The sequence below is a fragment of the Eublepharis macularius genome, chromosome 5 (genome assembly GCF_028583425.1).
Source record: "Eublepharis macularius isolate TG4126 chromosome 5, MPM_Emac_v1.0, whole genome shotgun sequence".
Taxonomy (NCBI): domain Eukaryota; kingdom Metazoa; phylum Chordata; class Lepidosauria; order Squamata; family Eublepharidae; genus Eublepharis; species Eublepharis macularius.
In genome coordinates this window covers 128,075,206-128,095,047 of record NC_072794.1, presented here as the reverse complement: position 1 = coordinate 128,095,047, position 19,842 = coordinate 128,075,206, and the positions used below count along the sequence as shown (strand labels likewise).

Here is a 19,842-nt window from a genome sequence, read left to right as displayed (position 1 = left end):
AGGGAACGTTCAGCAGGGCTGCATTGGTCCTTAAAGAAAACAGGTAGAACTATTTCTTGTGACATGTGAAAGTTGGAAACAAATTTGGGCAAAAACTCTAGTTTAGTCCGTAACACCACCTTTTCCAAATGAATCTTAAGGAAAGGCGGTTCACTACTGAGCGCAGCTAGCTCACTAACCCTCCTAGCTGACATGAGTGCCACCAAGAGGGCCACCTTCAAGGACAAGTATTGCAGCTGACACGAGGTCAGCGGTTCAAAGGGCTTACTGATCAGTCTCTATACTGATCAGTGTAGAGGTGTACACTGAGCACTACATTCAGGGACCATTGTGGTACAATCCTAAGTACATTAGGCAACAGGTTATTGAGCCCCTTTAGAAACATCTTGGATGTAAAATGCAAAAAGACAGTTTTATTTTCCACAGGGGTATGGAAGGCCGATATCGCTGCCAGATACACCTTTACCAAAGAGTTCGACAGACACTTCTGCTTCAGTTCCAGTAAATATTTTAGGACCCTACTCAAGGGGCAGTTTACAGGATCCAGACCACGCCCTGACACCAACAGCAGAAATCTGTCCCATTTAATCTTGTAGGATTGCCTGGTGGAAAGACTCCTAGCATTCAGGATCACTTGAGCTACACCTTCTGATAGTGCCTCTGTGGCAAAATCAGCCATGCAGTCAGTCTGAATTTATCCCATGAAGAAAGGCCCCATTCCATGACAGGAGGTCTGGTTCTGGAGAAAAGTGGTGGACCTTGCTCGCTAGTCTCAGTAACCTGTGGAACCAGGGTTGCCTCAGCCAGAAGGACACTATCAGGATTGCCTGCACATTCTCCTTTTCAAGCCTGCTTATCACCCTGGCCAACAGAGGGATGGGCGGAAAAGCAAAAAGGAAGTGGCACGCTGTGGCACGCAGACATGCATGCCTCCTTAAGACTATAGCTGAGGCCATAGTTCTGGCCAAGGTGTCAGCACATTCCTGCCCACATTTATCTGATGCTGGGCTAGACAAATAGCTTCCTCCTGGAGAACCCTCGCCAAAGGCCTTTGTTCGTCTGGAAGCTTCTTGAAGAAGGCGGCAATCTTGTTCCAGAGGGCCAGTTGATGTGCCCCCTTCATGGCAGCATAGTTGGCGATCTTAATGCTCAGGGCAGCAGACGAGTAGATCTTTGCCACAATGTCCAACTTGTCCCCCTCCTTGTCAGAGAGGGTAGCAAAAGGGCCCTGGCGCTGCCTGGACTGCAATTCTTCAGTCACCAGTGACAAAGGCGGTGTCAGGGTTGAAGTGTATGTATGTAACCGAAGAGACTCCATATTAATTCTTTCAGTATTTTAAGTGCTTTGTTCCCAGGTGCCAAGATGTTCCCAGCAGCTATCACACGGAAGAGGATTGTTTTGGCTATCGCTTCTCCAGCCTTGGGAAACTTTTGCTTTCTCAGCTTAGGACCCCGTGGCGGGACGTCTCCCACTCCGTTTGCTCGGTTGTCCTGTTCCAGTAGAGCCACGGTTGGCTGCTGGCGTGCTCAGGAATCGCCTCTAAACTCCGTCGGCCGTCCATCGGTGGTTGCGAGAACATCGTACTAGCTCTTCGTTCTCTCGCCTCTCTTGGTCTCGCACCCCACTGCGTCGGAGTGGGTATGGAAAACAGTGGTTCGGCGGCCACTCTAGGCCGGGTATCCGCACTGCTGGGGGCGAGAGTGTAGAGCGTGGTAACCGAGGAGCCGTTACCTTTTGGTACGGGTTCTTGGAGTTCCAATCCTTGAGAGCCGGGGGAGGCATACGGGTCAAACAAAGGGTCCCTGACTGGGACAGCTTTGGAATCCGTCTGATCTGGCCTAGGCATTGGAAAATTGTGATTCGTAACAAAATGTCAGAACTGTGGCTAGATAATGTCCTTAATCCAGACTACCTTCTGCAATCAGACAAAAGCCCGTTGTTTTCAAAAGTTTACTGAAGAAAGAATTCATTATAGTCCACGGGCCCAGATACAATATCCAGGCTGGTACACGTGTATTGTTACGAATGACAGGCAAAGCATGAGTTACAAAGTATCAGAACCCAGCAGGCCCAACCTCCCCCCATAGTTCTCAAAACAATCCCTTTGAAGCTGAGAAAGCGAAAGTTTCCCAAGGCTGGAGAAGCAATAGCCAAAACAATCCTCTTCCATGTGATAGCTGCTGGGAACATCTTGGCACCTGGGAACAAAGCACTTAAAATACTGAAAGAATTAATATGGAGTCTCTTTGGTTACATACATACACTTCAACCCTGACAGGCGGTGGGTGAGAAGTCAAGTAAGGGCAAGAGTTGTCCTTGGTTATATACAGAACTTTAACCTTCTTTGCTATGGCAGTAAGTGATGCTGGCTTCTGGTAAAGGGCCGTAATCATTTCCACAAACCCTTTGATTACAGGGAAAGCCACACTAGTAGTCAAACTCGAGTATATGTGCTGGAAAATCTTGACCTTTGATTTGGGTTCGGCAGAAGAGATGTTAATCTCCAGCACATTGGCCATCCTGATTAACTGCTCTGTGTGAGAGCAAAAGTCATCAGTCAAGGACATCTCCCCCAATTCTCCCACTGTCTACTCTGGTGTTTCTGATGGGGGTGATAAGCTGTGGTGCTCCCAATAGGGTTCCAGTTCCAGCTCAGAACCCAACAGTTGGTATGCCATCTGAGAGCTGGAGAAAGAATGTCTCCTCCTCGATGGAGAAGGCGACGGATCCCCGGAGAAGACCTCCGTGTAGTAGGAACGTCCCAGGTCCACATGATACTGAGGATCAGATAGGTACCACTCCTCCTTCTCATAATAATGTTCCCTTGCTGGAGAACGCTTAGAAGGGTGTCTCCATCGTGGCAGCTCCCCTTCCACCTCAGAGGAAAAAACAAACCTCGATCTAGAACAGGGGTGGTGGAGATCCCGACCTCAAGGAAGGTGTGCGAGACTGTTCCATAATCACTACGTCAGCCTCTTGTGGTGTACTCTCCGACATCTTTGACGGTTGGTCCGTAGACCCATGCTTGGTCTTCTCTGCACGTTTCCTGGGGGGAGTCCCTCCAGAAGCCGTGGCCTCGGGATCCAATCGGGTCTTCTGTGGAGCCGAAGGGGTAGATTCCTCCAACTTCGAGCGGTGGGTCCCCGTTGGATCCAAGGCAGGTGAACGTGGATCCGGAGTGGCTCGATCTCAGCTTGGTCCTGTTTGACATGTCTCGAGTGATGCAGATGGTGCTCGGCTCCAAAGAGTTTTTGACCTCAATGAGGTGGGTCTCAGAACTGAAGATGGTCTCGGAGTCGAGGATGGTCTTGGTTCTGAAGGCGCAGTCTCCCCAGCTGCTGCTGGGTCTTTTGCTGCGGGAGTGGGCACCTCCATGGCCTTAGCCCTAAAAGCCACCTTCAGCCTGCTAGATTGCTTGGATTGGGCCTTTGGGGTGGACTTCAAGCAATGCTTACAACTCTGTGGCAGGTGACCTTCAATGAGGCACATCAGGCAGAGGGCATGACCATCGGTTTTGGTCATTTTTGTGTTACATTTAGTGCAACGCTTGAATAGAGCTTTTTCGGACATATTCAGCAAAAAAGGCAATGCAGACAAGAGTAAGAAGAAATCACATCTCCCGACGACGAGTTAGAACCTCTCCGCGCGATGGCGAAAGAGGAACTGAGGGTAGCAGCAGATGCTCCACCTCTCCTAGGGCTATTTTGGCAGGAAAATAGCCGCGCGGGTGCTTTGGGAGGCAGGCGCGCCCCCTGCTGGAAGTTTTAGCTAGAAAACCTCTGGAATTGGCAGGCCTGCTGAAGATGAACTCCTATATTGTCTCCAGGGTGGAGAGCAGCAGCATGACAAAAACAGAGGAAGCAGTTTAAACAGCAACTACTGCTGCCAACCCACAGAAGAGTATTAAAATGAGCCTGCTGGGGGAAGCTGGTTTGGCTGACCCAACTGTGAACCTGTGACAGCAGATGGTGGAAATGAACAGAAAGGGGCAAATAAAACAATTGCTACATATTTTTCATTTCACTGTGCTCACTCCATTTCTGTTTTTAATAAAGAGAAAGAAAGCTAGGTATTGGCAACTGCTTTGAAAAGTTGGACAACAAAAGGATTGTAAGGCGCCAGGAATAACATGCAGTTTTGATTGTAGATATGTGTAGGATTATGGAATATTAGAGTCTTGCTTTAAAAGTCAAAGCTTCAACAGATGGCATAAGTGCATTTAAAACCACGTTCCTTAAAGTTTTTTATAATGGTGAAACGTGGAGCCGGAGCTTGAACAGCCAAGCTTTCTTGCCAAAAACTGGCTTAATTTGCTTGAGTTGCTTTCTTCTGTGGCCAGCACTTGACCCCCAAAGGACAGATACGAAAAAGAAATCTAATATTTACATGTTTTCTCAAACCTCAACACTTCAAGAACAGTTATGCTTTGCTTTCTCCAACTGGCAGCACTCAAAAAGAGAAAAGCTATTTCTGGGATGTTTGGGGGGATGTTTTAACAGAATGAATTTTTGCTACATACTTAATTTAAATGTGCTGAATAGTGCCCATGTTTTGAGTAAGGCAGATCCAAATTTCCAGAGGCACTTTTTGGCACATATGTGCACACACACATAAAGTGTTCTGGGTGCATCAAAATGTTTTAAAAACACATTTTCTTGGGCCTGTTTGTGCTGGCAGCTGCTTTGGTGCCTTTAAAAGATATTTTTCAAACTGGTTATATGATTCCAGCCAGTCAAGTGCCCTGTAGATAGCACAGTGCCACATATTCATTAGGTTAGGCTATACAACAAATTAAACACTTCACAACTCTGAATGGAAAGAGTGAAAATGTCAGCCTGTTGCTGAGGCAACTGCATTGAGTCTGCCTCTCTTGCCATCCTGAAAGTGGGGGCGGGCAAAGAAACCCTTACTGAGGAACAAAACAAGATGTTCAACTAAGAGTCTCAGTGGCTGGATGGAAGCTTCACTGCACCTATTGTTTATTGAGTCAGAACTGTAGCTTAAATTGGATGCACATCTAAGTGCAGATGCAAGCCCATCCACATTGCATTACTTTCAACAGAATACATTTTGTTGGGACATCAGTCTTGCTGGGCTAGTTTTAAAGAACACTAGCCTGAATTAATGCACTACTTCTCTTGCCTCCAAAACAAAGTTTTGCATTTTTTTTACCCAAAGTGAATGTGCCCATTTTCCAGTGGGTGTATGTAAAAATGTTTATAAAATTAATGCCCCTACCCTGTTTTAATTCAGATACTGAATGTAAAAGAGTCTAGATACATGGCAGCAGATGAGCAGGCTTTTCCCTGTTTTCTGGGAAAATACCAAACTTCATGCATATCTCAAGTTTTAGTATTATCAAGTACCACCATGGTTCAGCAACTGTCTTAGAAGAACTCCTGAAACTCTGACAAACAAAAGAAAGCTGCTGTTAAGGTCCTTTCCCTCTTCCCTGCTCATCTGTGTAACTCCCACTGATGTTGGAGAGAGTTATTTGCCAAGACAACAGATGCTTTTAACACAACAAGCTTGTTCGTCTCCAAGTTGTTGCAATCAATATCCCTGGTATAATATAATGGCAAACACTGACTAGTAATAGCAAGTCCCTTTTCTATAGTAGAACTTCTACAGGATGAAGGTGAGCCAATTAGCAGTGGTCATGGGATGGAACGAATGAGAGAAGCACTTCCATGTATAAAGCTGAACACCATAAATGCTTCTCAGGCCATGAATTAGGCCAGAAGAATGCTATTTTTGCCTACAATTGATTTACCGATGATGAATTTTAGTTACTTAAAAGTTGGAAAGCAGAGTTTAAATATGCATGGAAAATAAGCTATTTTAAAAATAAGACGCAGTTGGTAGAACGTATATTGTATTATAAACATAGTCAACATGAAGCTTGCCTTTGAAGATGTCTCATAAACTGGTACTAAATGTTGCAGCAAGGCACCTCTCTAGGGGCCAGCTGCTCAGAACAGTGCAGTGTCAAATACAATGGTTGCCAATTTGCTTCAAAGTGTTTTAAAGGCCCTTCATGACCTAGGGCCCTCAGACTTATCAAGCGGCATCTCACACTATACTCTCCATGTTAGTTATGTTCTGCAGACAGCTTCCTCTTAATATACCCTCCCTTCAGACAGGGATGTGTGGTTCCATATTGAAAATTAAAAACTGAATTTTAGCTGATTCTGGAGTCTGGGTATTTCATAATTCTGGATATTCCGGATCAAAATAATGAATACCGAATAAGATATGGAATACCAATCTCAGTTTTAATGTAAGCACTCCAAAACCAAAGTGAAGCAAACGAACCAACTTCACACCCGAGAATCACACCCACTACACTCAAACTGAAGCTAGGAACACTGTTGCAGCTTAGCCCAACAGAACCAGTGTCATTCACAACAGCCAGGCACTGGGTTCAGCCAGTGGTAGAACACCACAGAACTGAACCAAGCAATACTCAAAACACAATCACAAGGCATTCCCTTGCTTCAGTTTGCTTTTGCTGGGCTAAGCTGCAACAGTTTCACTTGCTTCAGTTTGCCTCGGGTGGAATGGATGTGATTCTCTGGTGTGATATTAGTTCCCATTCTTCGCATTGGTTCTTGGGGGGGTTCCATTCCCATGCTTCAGTTTGGATCTGCTGGGCTTTCTCTGGGATGAGCTCAGCTTGCATTTGGGAGTATGCTTTGGCCATAGGAGCCTTGCTTCAGTAGGTTTCTGCAGTGGGAGTCAGCTTTGACTTTTTCCCCATAGGAAACAATGGAATTACTGGGGGCACCTTCGTTGAGGGCTCCCAGAATTGGCCCCCAGGGTCCAATTTTCTGGAAACTTGGAGAGGTCTTTAGAGGAATGTCAGGACTAGATTCCTTGCAAATTTAGTGATGTTTTCTTGAAAAATGCCGCCCTCGGCCCCCTGGATACACCCTAGATAGTTTCCCCATAGGGAATAATGTCAAATGGCTAGGGACAACTCCTTTGTGGACCCCCAGGTCCAATCTTTATGAAACTTGGGAGGGGGTCTTTAGAGGACAGTCAGAAGTAGGTTACCTGCAATTTTGGTGAATATTGGTTGAAAAATGACACACACACCCAGCTCATCAGATAGCCCCCCGATTGAGTTTCCCATAGAAAAAATGGCTGAATTTTTACTGAATTTCTCTTATTATAACTGAAATGTACTAGATAATCAATTTAGTATTCAGGGAATATCTATTTTTTTTCCTCTGGTTTGGCCTTCCCAGTTCGGATTTACCAGTGGAAACTTGGCCTTCCCAGTTCGGATTTACCTGTGTGTGTGTGTGTGTGTGTGTGTGTGTGTGTGTGCGCGCACGCACTTACGTCCACAAGACTCCTACTTAGGGCTGTCCATACAGTTACAGTGCAATCACAGGTTTTTCTCATTGTGGATCTAGTCCTTTCGAACAGATGCCTCAGTGGGTGAAGAGTGTGCCTTCATTTGTTACATTTAGGAAGGCATGTAAGAAGACAGTCTCGATCCAGACAGCATTTGGTGGAGTTTCACACATTTGGCTGTGGGCTAATTGGTCCTGTGTGTTGTAATTCTTGAATGCTTTTAAATTTGAAATTGGTGTATTTTAGTCTATTTAAATTTTGTTAATTATATTAACTGGATTATCATAATTTATGTCCTTGCAACTTGGTTACTGTATTGTTCACCACCTTAAGTTCAAGGAGACAAAAATGTTTTAGATAAAAGCTTCATGCAACTTGAGTGCCTCCTTGCTGGGGACGGAGTTTCAGGCCGCATTGCAACAACAGACAATGGTCAGAATGCTTTCCTTTATAGAATGCTGCTGTACTATGCATTCTTTTCAAGTCCAATGTTTGAAAAATTGGCACATGCTAGTTAAACTACAAGTCATTGAATTACTACTAGGCATCACAGTTGTTAGGGAAGATTTGCTGGAGAGCTGACAGAGATCTTGGGAGCCAAAGAGTCAGGAAGTCAACAAGGGAAGAAGAGCATGAACTCAGAGAAGTTCACACAACTGAATCAAAACGCTTTCAGTTTTATGTCTGTGAATTGCCACAAGGATTTCCAATCCTATTTATGTGATAAATTACCAAAGGTAACTGAGCCACCTTTGCATAACCTCAATAAACCATATACAAAGCATGATTTTCAGACACTATCAATCATTGGATTTAAACAGGAAAATCCCTATTTTTGCATGAACATAATATTAACGGTTCAATCATTATGAATGGTGATTTCAACAAGTAGCTGAACAGCTAATATATTCGCAATAAAAGAAATACATTTAATCAGAAAAAAGGTCTATAATTCCAAAAGATATCTAACCTGATTAACAGATGGTTCTAAGCCCCAAATAAATCTGAAACTCTGCAGCATTATCAGAAGTCATTACTTCTAGTATTTGTCTCTGTTTCTTCAACTGCCTCTTCTAGATTTGTGCAGCTTACTTTTATTACAACCATCTCAAGCATATACAACTCAATATAAAGTATAAACGTTGACTGTATTTTAATTCAATTAAGGTCAGATCTCAGAAACCTAATTTTTGGTGACTTCCATAAAAGACAAATGTTTTACGGGTGAAACATTCCACCCACCAATAAAACTAAAACTCTACAGAAGTGCTATTACAAGAGGAAATTTTAAAAAATAGTCATTTTCTGACCCAGAAAATAAAACATTTTTCTTCTGAACTTCATAAGAGAGGATACGGAGGCCCCTAATTGCCTCAAACTAATTTACATTATGAAGGAAATGAGATTTACAGTACTTGGAAAGGGACTGAAATTCAATTTTACTGCTGTTGGGGCACAGTGTGTTAGATGCAATCATTCTGATAACATTATCCCCCTGATGCCACGGCTTCAAGCTCTCACTTTTCTCCATGCTAGAGGGCAGAAGGAGCCCATAGATTTAATAACATGAGATGGAAGTGCCCATACTCTGTACTGGAGCACATGCAGACTAAGCTCTGGCCCTTGGCTGATATGAAGTGATGGCTGCTAGGGAAATGCAGCCTGTACAGCACCACAATTGCTATTGAACCTCAGAAAATATTCCTTGAAGTCAGGTGGCAATATGTGACAAAGTCCATATGAAACAAAGCCTCAACAAATGGAGCCACGTTTTTCCATCCATTCAATTTCTATTAGATTGGTCTTGGATTTTGCTTTACAAAACTCATGTGCACTTGTGCAGGAATACTTTACACAAAACACAGCACTAAAAGCATCTGATAGCTCTAAAAGTTAGCTATTCATTAACACTGCTTACAGTGCTTCAGCCCTTCAGCAAACAGCTGTGTAACGTACTGGAAGGAAATGTGTGCCAGATTTCTCTAGTGAATGACTTAAAAGTTAACAGTTATTCCTTAGCTCACCAAAGAACTTTGATGTTAAGGTTCTGAAGGTCTAGGCCTGGCGTATGTCAACTGGTGTTATAGTTGTAGGTGGCCAGACTTGCCTTTTTAAAAAACTGCTTTAAAAAGGAAAAGCCATAAGGAAAAAGCCATCTGTATCATACAGCTAAGAACCGCGGGGGCACACCAGACCCCCTAGAAAAAGCAGTTATACTCTGGAGTCCTGAATCATATGACGAAGACTGGGGAGGCATAGTATGTGCCTGAAAGGACAATGAGCTGTAGGATCTGAGGTCTAGAAAGTTTCCACACAGAAAATAAGTAAGTCTGAGGGACATGGTAGCTATTTTCCTCTACACGTTTTTAATTTTAAAAAAGGCTACAGAAGAGCAGCAAGGTATGTAACTTGACTAGTGGAACATATCAGAAGCGTTCACGGTGAATGCTGAGAGAGGCGAAAGGTAACTAATCTCAGTAAAATGTAGAAATACTAAAAGTGCTACATTCTCTGAAAAGGGCTGCTATAAAATATTTTATTACATGGAATCGGGGAAATACCCCAGACTGCAATACCTCATACTCCAGACTGCAATTCAAAATCCAGAAGAGAGTTTCCTTTATTCCAGCACAGATCACATCGATGCTGGGCATGGAAGCTTATATGCATAAAGTGTTTGAGAGTTTCTTAAGCATGATTAATATGCTTGGGAAAAATTGTCAGTATATGTTTTTAAAAAGCATTTATTTGTTTAGTATATTTGTAGTCTGCCTTTCTCAATGAGACTCAAGGCAAATTTCACAATTTAAAACAATGCAATAGAAACAGTAATTTAAAAAAATGTTTACTTCATGTATACTCTGCCTTTCTCATCAGTGGGCACCCAAAGCAGCTTACAGTACTTTTCTCTCCTCCATTTTATCCTCACAACAACTCCTCTGTGAGACAGGTTAGGCTTCCAAAGTGAGCTTCCAAAGCAGAATCAGGATTCAAACCTGTGTCTCCCAGATCCCAGTCCAACAATTTAACCACTATACCAGAATGGGTCTCAGTATGAGACATATACTAAAAAGCGGAATAAATCTGGAATACAAAACAGAAGAAGTAATATCACTTCAGCTCCAGAGGGTTTCTCATGCATGTCTTGTGCCTATTACTACCCAAAAGTGTATCCCCCATCCTGTATTTGTGCTTCCCATTTTTGTGGCCCAGATGTAATACTGTGCACTTACTTATGTTGAATTGCACCCTGTTCACAACAGCCCACTTTTCCAGAGTATTCAGGTCTTGTTGAATTTTAACTCTATCTTCGTGGGTGTTTGCCACTCCTCCCAATTTGGTATTATCAGCAAATTTAATGAGTAGCCCATTTAACCCTTCATCCAGATCATTGATAAAAATATTGAAAAGTACCTGGCCCAAAACTGAGCCCTGTGTGGCACTCCACTGGTCACCTCCCTCCAATCTGATGAAACGCCACTGACCACCACTCTTTGGGTATGGTCCTCTAAGCAGTTCCCTATCCACCAAATTGCCCTATAGTCCCAGTCCGCAGTCTTCCAGTTTACCCATTAGAATGTCATGGGGAGTCTTATCAAAAGCTTTGCTGAAATCCAGGTAAATCACATGGATAGAGTTCCCACGATCCAGTGAGCTTGACACTCGATCAAAGAAGGAAACCAGGTTGGTCTGACAAGATCTGTTGGGGACAAAACCATGTTGACTTCCCCGGAACACTAAGCGGTCCTTCAGATGCTTACAGATCGATCTCTTTAAAATCTGCTCTAATATCTTCCCAGCAACAGAAGTCAGACTGACCAGCCTGTAGTTTCCCAGGTCATCCTTCTTCCCTTTCTTAAAGATTGGGATAACATTTGCTCTTCTCCAATCTTGTGGCACATCCCCAGTCCTCCAGGAGGCCTTGAAGATGATGGACAGGAGTTCTGCAAGTTCTCTAGAAAGCTCTTTGAGCACTCTTGGGTGCACATCCAGTACAGCCAGGTGCCTCTCCACAACCTCTCTGTCAATGTCAATTAGCCACCCAGGTGTCCTTTCATGTCTTCTACCATCTCTAGATGTGCCTGAGTTCTTCAGGGAGAAAACAGAGGCAAAAAAGTCATTAAGCCTGCCTGCTTTTTCTCTGTCCTCCATCAGAGTTTCTCCTTCCATACCCCACGCTGGTCCAATTGCTTCTTTCACCTTGCGTTTGCTTCTCACATATCTGTAGAAGTTTTTCTTATTTTGTATTGTCGAAGGCTTTCACGGCCGGAGAACGATGGTTGTTGTGGGTTTTCCGGGCTGTATTGCCGTGGTCTTGGCATTGTAGTTCCTGACGTTTCGCCAGCAGCTGTGGCTGGCATCTTCAGAGGTGTAGCACCAAAAGACAGAGATCTCTCAGTGTCACAGTGTGGAAAAGATGTAGGTCATTTGTATCTACTCAGGAGGGGTGGGGTTGAGCTGAGTCATCCTGTAAGAGTTTCCCAGGGTGTGGAATGCTAATGGCGGGAGGCTTCACTGTATCCTGAGGAGGTTCTTTTGCATATGGATTGGTACTTGATGTGCTAATCTTCTCTGCAGGGCTATTGTCGGGGATAGAATGTTTTGTTAGCCTGGTGTTTTTCAGAACTGGAAACCATGCTCTGTTCATTCTTAAGGTTTCTTCTTTCCTGTTGAAGTTTTGCTTATGCTTGTGAATTTCAATGGCTTCCCTGTGCAGTCTGACAAAGTAGTTGGAAGTGTTGTCCAGTATTTTGGTGTCCTGGAATAAGATACTGTGCCCTGTTTGCGATAGGCTATGTTCAGCCACTGCTGATTTTTCAGGTTGTCCAAGTCTGCAGTGTCTTTCATGTTCTTTTATTCTTGTCTGGATGCTACGCTTTGTGGTCCCGATGTAAACTTGTCCACAGCTGCAGGGTATACGGTATACTCCTGCAGAGGTGAGGGGGTCTCTACTGTCTTTTGCTGATCGTAGCATCTGTTGTATTTTTCGGGTGGGTCTGAATACTGCTTGAAGGTTATGCTTTTTCATAAGCTTTCCCATCTGATCAGTAATTCCTTTGATATATGGCAAAAACACTTTTCCTGTAGGAGACTGTTTTTCCTTGGTTGTTTGATTCATCCTGGGTTTGATTGCTCTTCGGATTTCATTTCTGGAGTAGCCATTTGCCTGAAGTGCGTGGTTTAGGTGATTAATTTCCTCATTGAGAAAGTGCGGCTCACATATCCGTCTTGCACAATCCACTAATGTTTTCATTATGCCTCTTTTCTGTCGGGGGTGGTGATTGGAGTTTTTGTGTAAGTACCGATCAGTGTGAGTTGGTTTCCTGTAGACCTTGTGACCTAACTGAAAGTTTGCTTTGCGGATGACCAAGGTATCCAGGAATGGGAGTTTTCCCTCGATTTCTTTCTCCATTGTGAATTGTATGTTCAGGTGGATGTTGTTGAGATGATTCAAAAACCCCATCAATTCTTCCTCCCCATGGCTCCAAATGATAAATGTATCATCCACAAACCGGAATCATACACTAGGTTTGTGGGGTGCTGATTCTAGAGCTGTTTTTTCAAAATGTTCCATGTAGAAGTTTGCTATAACTGGGCTGAGTGGGCTCCCCATGGCCACCCCATCCATCTGTTCATAGAATTCGTTGTCCCATTGGAAGTAACTGGTTGTCAGACAATGGTGGAATAAGGCTGTTACATCCTCTGGGAAAATCTGATTAATAAGTGCAATAGTGTCTTTTACTGGAACCTTGGTAAACAGGGATACAACATCAAAACTGACAAGTATATCTTGTGGATTGAGTTTCAGAGAACTGATTTTGTTGATGAAATCTGCTGAATCTTTGATGTAAGACGAGGTTTTCCCGATGTGGTCCTGCAGGAGATCTGCCAGATGTCTAGCTAATTCATATGTCGGTGAACCAATGGCACTCACAATGGGTCGGAGTGGGATTGAATCCTTATGTATTTTGGGGAGTCCATATAGTCTAGGTGGCTGTGCTTCAGTCTTGCATAGTTTTCTGTGCGTGTCGGGATGTAGTGAGGAATTCTTGATCAGCGCATTTGTTAGCCTGGTGATTTTGCAAGTGGGATCTCGTTTTAGTTTTTTGTAGGTGGAGGGGTCCAGGAGTTCCTTAATCTTCTTTTTGTATTCCTCTGTTTTCATGATCACTGTAGCACTGCCTTTATCAGCTGGTAGAATGATGATTTTCTTATTTTAGCGAGCCCCCCCCCCCCTGGCCAGACCCAGTTCATACTGAGCTTTGCTTCTTTGATGGCTGATCTGCAGTACCTAGTAACCCTCATATATTCCTTTTTAGAGGTCTGTCTTTCTCTCCATTTCCTGCACATTTCCTTTTTCTCCCTTAGCTTACTCTGGAGCTCTCTGTTCATTCACATCAGTTTCTTGGAGCCCTTACCATGTTTCCGTCTTGCTGGAACAGTGAGGGTTTGAGCTTGCAAAAAGCTCATGTTTGAGAAGAGCCCACCCTTCACTCACTCCTTTCCCTTCCAGCACACTCCACCATGGAATGACTCTCATCAAGCCTCTGAGTTTATTGAAGTTGGCCCTACGAAAATCTCACCTATAAGTCTGGCTACGAACTTCCTTGGCCCCCCCACAGCAACTGGAATTCAAGGAGGACATGGTCACTTCCCCCTAACGTCCCCACCACCTTCATCCCATCTACCAATTCTTCCCTGTTGGTTAATATTAAGTCTAGTATAGCCGAACCCCTTGTAGCTTCCTCTACCATTTGAAAAAGGAAGTTATCGGCCAAACAGGTCAGGAAGTTGCATGATTCCTGTTGCTTTGCTGAGCTTGTCTCCCAGCACACATTGGGGAAGTTGAAGTTTCCCATAATTATAAGGTTCTGATGACTGGATACTCTACCAATCTGTTCAAGGAGGGCAGCATCCATTTCCTCCCCCTGGTCAGACAGTCTGTAGCAGACTCCAACAATAATACCCTTTGTCCCTCCCCTTATTTCCACCCACATACTTTCCACTGGGCTGTCAACTACATTATCCAGAACTTCCTGACAATCAAGCCCTTTCCTCACATACAATGCCACTCTTCCTCCTCTTCTACCCTTCTGTTTTTTCTTGAACAACTTGTACCCATCCACTACCACATTCCAGTCATGGGAATCATCCCACAAAGTCTCAGTAATTCCTACTATATTGTAGCCCTCTGTTTGCAAGAGAAGCTCAAGCTCTTCCTTCTTATTACCCATACTTTTGGCATTGGTATACAGGCACTTGTAGCCTTGTATCTTTGTTTGATCAGTCCTACCCAGATGGGCCCCTGCAGATGGGCCCCTGCTGTTATCACTTCTTCATTGAAATCTCCATGTTGATCGTCCCCTTCCCCTTGCAGCATCAGTTTAAAGCTCTCCTGATGAAGCTCTCCAGGTTCTTTCCAAACATTTTTTTCCCTGATCTTGAGAGGTGAAGCCCATCATGTGTCAGAAGGCCTTCTCTGAGAAAACTTATCCCGTGGTCCCAGAACCCAAAGCACTCCTGCCAACACCACCACCTCAGCCAACAAATCACCTCGAGTATGGTCTGCTCCCTTCGCATTCCTCTTCCTTTGACAGGAAGAAGAGAATACCACCTGTGCCCCCAATGTCTTCAACTGCCTTCCAAGAGCTTCATAGTCCTCTTTAATTCTTGCGATGGTGTTCATGGCTGTGTCTTTCGTTCCCACGTGAACCAGCACAAATGGGTACTGATCAGTCAGTCTGATCAGTTTTGGCAGTCAGTCTGTAATATCCTGAATTCTGGCCCCTGGCAAGCAACACATCTCTCAGAGTAGGGGATCTGGCCTGGACACATGACGTTCCATACCCCTGAGCAGACACCACTGTTGTTATCTTGGTTATCCCCTCCATACTTTGCATGCATAGGATTAAGCTGCAGTGCCATACACACAGAACTTTTGGACTTTTATAAGCAACATTTAAAACACAGAAGTGACAATTATGGAAATTCTAAACATGGTGATAACTGTCATTTCAACAATCCAAGACGGCTGGAGAAAAAGCAAATTAGAACCATTATGCAGAATAAAAAAACCGAACCATATGGTTATAGTTAAGAGTTGGGCCCAAAGGTATTTTGGAATGAGACACATGCCACATTTTGTAAAACACCTAGGAACTCCTGGCCTGATGATTCTTTGATTCCATCTGTATGACTGCATGATCTGTCATTGATGCAGGAAGCCTCATTTCAGCAAGTTCCAGAGCTAGCCTCTCTGGCTTGTACCCTTCCCTTGAGCTCTACTGGCATACCCTGAACGCTGTTTTTTAACAGGTTCTGATGAAGAAAGCTTTGATTCTTGAAAGCTCATACCCCGGAAATCTAGTTGGTCTTTAAGGTGCTACTGGCCACTCTTAAACATCACAATGCATCTATAATCAGCTGTCACTTTTTGCTGCTACTTCTCTTCCACTTTTAGTTCCCCATTGCTGGGATTTTTAAGGCCCTACTCTTAATTCAGCCCTACATTCAAAGATTCATTGTGGCAGATGAAACAAAAGTTGCTCCCTAGTTCAATACATTGCTGAAACCTAACGTCATTCACTAGTCCCCACAGACCAAACAGCACATTATACTGCATATGCAGTGCAAAGCAATCTTAATAGAACAAACTAAGTCAAGGAAGGCGAAAACAAAATGTCCCTTCAGGGTGACAAGTCAACCTGATTTGCAGGACACCGCCTTCCAGACTCCAAATATAGTTGCCAGAACATGAGCAAACCCATTCTTCCCCTCTGTCCACAGAATTAGGTTTTCTATTTCATCCTGCTGAGCCAGCAATAACTATATGCACATCTGGAAAGCCAAACAACATGAAGAAAAATACATGAAAACTGAATCAGTTCTCAGGATACGTGCAATTAATTGTTATCACAGGTGCATTTTTGGATGATGTTAAGTGATTTAATCCAAGAACCTGATTACCTAAGAGATCAAGCTTTCGTTTCATTTACACTGATATTCTATGTACTAACAAGAACTATTCAGGAGCTGGGTGCCTGCTTGTTGTGTGAGTAAGTGAGTGAGCGAGAGCAAGAGCGAGAGCGAGAGGGGGGGGTATTGTTGAAGGGAGTCTGATTAACTTGTTTACTGTTTCAGCATAACAGGAACTCTCCAGAGTATGAGGGAGTGATTTAATTGCTCAACAATGGATCCTAATAAGCAGCTTAATTGACAGCAAAAGAAAATTGCTTAATTAAACAATCAACTACACAGAAAGTAGTCTGCATATATGGCCTTTTAAATCTCAAGCTGGGGAATAGCTTGTAATACCACTGAGATGGCTAGAAGGAAAAAGTGTAATTCTCAAGTCCCACCCTGACTGCTGCAGGCCCAAATACCTAACGCTGGAGCAGCAAGTGTATGAGGTTGGGTGTTGGGGGTGGTGGAGTAATGCCCAATTATAATAGTCAAAAGAGTAGATCTGAGTTGGGATCTGAGTACCTGAGAAGTAATGGCAATATTAATGTGCACTTTTTCTTTAAAACAGCTCCTTGAGTTTCTATGATTGGTTTGAAAAAAAAATCTCTTGAGATATATCATTCAAGATCAGTTTAAGTCTTCTCCATGTTTCTAGATTTTTTAAGAAGTTCTGTAGCACTTAATATTTTCCCTCAAATTGACAAACCTAGCTTTACATCAAGTACATGCAATAAACATATATGCAACAGTGGAATAAAAGAAGAGTAAAGTATCACATTAAATGACTTCTAAAGCATTTCAGCATGGTTTTTACATTTTGCTACATGGTTACTTCCCTATTGTTTTTGATTCAAAGGTGTTTAAAGTTGCATAGTAAAATTACTGAACAAAAATATCAAATAAAGAATGTAATACTAAAATACTGAGACTACTTAGTTTAACTTTCAGTATCTCATAAATTAATATTCTGCAGTTAGAACAGCAGATTCACTAAAACTTCTGCTTTAAAAAGAAAATGAAACCGCATATCTACCAGTTTCTCCATTACAAAGACTCACCACATTCAGAGTTTAAAGGAAGGAACTGGACTGAATACTTTTTTAGTTCTGTATCCTTTGCTTAACACATGGTTGTCAAGAAATAGCTTAAATCTTTTATCAGAAAGTGCTCATTAAGGCTATTTAAATCTGCTGTTTGCTAGCCTGTCACTTAGAATGCTATGAGAGTGAGTATCAGAGTTGTATTTTATAGAAACCTCTCATGGTCATAGCTACAGAGAAGAGCCTGAAGTGCCACAGTGTGCCCTCAATGGCCAGAAACAGAAAGACAAGTAATGCTTATGTCAACTCTAATTTTCTTCAGAACTTGGAAACAGAAATGAAAGCAATTCAGAAAACTCCTCAATAATCTAATTGTGAAATGTATTTTTGTGATGTGCGTTTAAAAGTGGAACTCTTGACATTTGGATAAATACTGTGGAATCAAACAATGGCTAGATGTACATCAGAATGTCTCGCAAACATTTCTGGATCTTTAAATTACTGAAGGCTGTAAAATTCTGTCAGACCTTCATGGCTAAGAGTGAAGTCCAAACAATACTAGCAATATTTAAGTATATAGCATATGAGAAACACAGTGGCTTAACAAGTTCTGCTGGTTTTGCATCATTTCCATTTCAAAGCCTATGAGTATCCAGCAAATACAGTTCCTACTCATCATTAGGAAAAAAGAAAAAATTTAAATAATTTACCTATAATCCTGCAAAGAGTAACTGCAGCCAAGATTAGAAGAGTGTGCATATCTAAACTGTTGAAGCCCTGGGCTACAAAAGGCCTTTTTCAGGACTTTATTTCACACCAAAACCTTCTTCAGAAAGACAAGTCATACACCGATGCTATAGTCGGGAACGGCATATGTAATCTGCGATCAGAATCAGCCCTCAGCAATACAACACAGAAATTAAAAGTCTTCTTACTCTGAGCGTCTTTGCAATCGGGGAAGGAGACGACGGGGGAGAATCAGATTGAGACTTTCTGTTTCGAGTAAACTCCTTACTCCTGGTATACAAGGACGACATGGCCCATTCAGGGTGGTGGCAACAAGATGCAGCTCTTCACTTCTGTCTCACTATCTGCAGCTGGGTGGTGCCTTCTAAAGTAAGAAGAAACTAGTTTGACAATTATAGAATTTTAAACGCTGTTCAAAGTTATACGTTTTTAGGCACCAGACCAGCAACAGAAGAACTGTCACTGTGTGCTGCACTCCACAGTCCTTTAACCATGACAAGGAATACCCTGATCAGCTCCTGTTGGCAGTGCAGAGTGCCACAGTATACCACTGTCTGATGTGAAGCCACCCTCAGGTCTTCCAAAGGTTTTCTTCTAATCAGAGTTCTCATAGAACAAAGTGAGAATATTTCCAAACAACTGCAGACAGCCAGAAATGCATTCCTAAAAATGGCAAAGTCTGAAGAGTAATTGTTTGCCCAGCTATGAAGTTTGTATCAAGGCAGCATTTTTAAAAAACAGTCTTGGCTGATGCAGTTCTTCACTGCTAGAGCAGAGCTGCATCATTGGTATGAAAGTACAAATAAGGAACAAATGTTGCTTCAGAAAGGGGCAGTCCAGATGAAGCTGTGTTTTGTTCCATCCTCCAAGTTAGGAACGCCTTCGCACACTTCTATCTTCCCTCCCCTCTTGCTATTTTCTGACATTCCAAATCCTTACTTGCTCAGTGAGGAATGCTGGGGAGCGGCCAAAGGCACAGATTCACTTTCAACTTGGGATTTGGGTTGCTACTTGTCGGAGAAAGAAAACTAGCAGAAAGCTTAGAAGTGGAGGTCAGAGCAGAATTCAGTAAGCTTGCAAGGTCCAAGATCCAGCTTTACCAGCATTCTGCAGAAGGTTGTGAAAAGGGTTGTTTGTTTTATAAGGTCTTTTGATGTTCAGTTATCACTAAGAAGATCAAATTTATGACTGCAAAAGTTAATATTGCATCAGAGTTTGAACTGTAAGCATGTAAAGTTTATTTAATAGGACATGTTGCCATGCAGGTAAGAACACATGGTCAAATCTTATTTGATTTCTAAATCAGCTCACTAATGCAGGATGTACAGCCAATGTTGTTGTAAAACAGTGTTAAGTATCAAGTACCCTGAGAGCCTCAATAACAGCAAATGGCAAGCTAATTCACAATTGTACAAATGGATATTAAATATCTAATTCCCAGACCACCGACTCACATGCACAAGAAGTATACTTATTTGAACACTTTGAAGTATGCCCTTACAGGATTCAAACAGAAGAGCAGTAGACACACTGATTTTAACTTCTGACCTCCCCTTGGAGCATGTACTCTCCAAAACACAGCTTCTTGCAATTGGTGGGATGTCTGGGAATGACATGAAGTGCAACAAAGGGAGGTCTTCAGTGGGAAAGGGAATTAAAGGAAATCTTCCTATTATGTGAGCAGAGATGTGGCTTTCATGAGGAAAGATGAATTGGAAATCCAACCTA

The 19,842-nt window shown here is 42.9% G+C and overlaps 1 protein-coding gene across 11 annotated transcripts in view; it reads right to left on the bottom strand.

The window, feature by feature from the left end:
* PPP1R12B (protein phosphatase 1 regulatory subunit 12B) overlaps positions 1-19,842 on the bottom strand; it is a 179,128-nt gene that overhangs the window by 44,776 nt on the left and 114,510 nt on the right. The window contains exon 1 of one of the 11 annotated variants that reach the window (XM_054981483.1): positions 18,303-18,885. The exons of the other annotated variants lie outside the window; for them this stretch is intronic. Coding sequence (XP_054837458.1) covers positions 18,303-18,404 — 102 coding nt within the window. The 5' untranslated portion in view covers positions 18,405-18,885. Of the gene's footprint in view, positions 1-18,302; positions 18,886-19,842 lie in introns of those variants that run through there. 11 annotated transcript variants of the gene reach the window in all.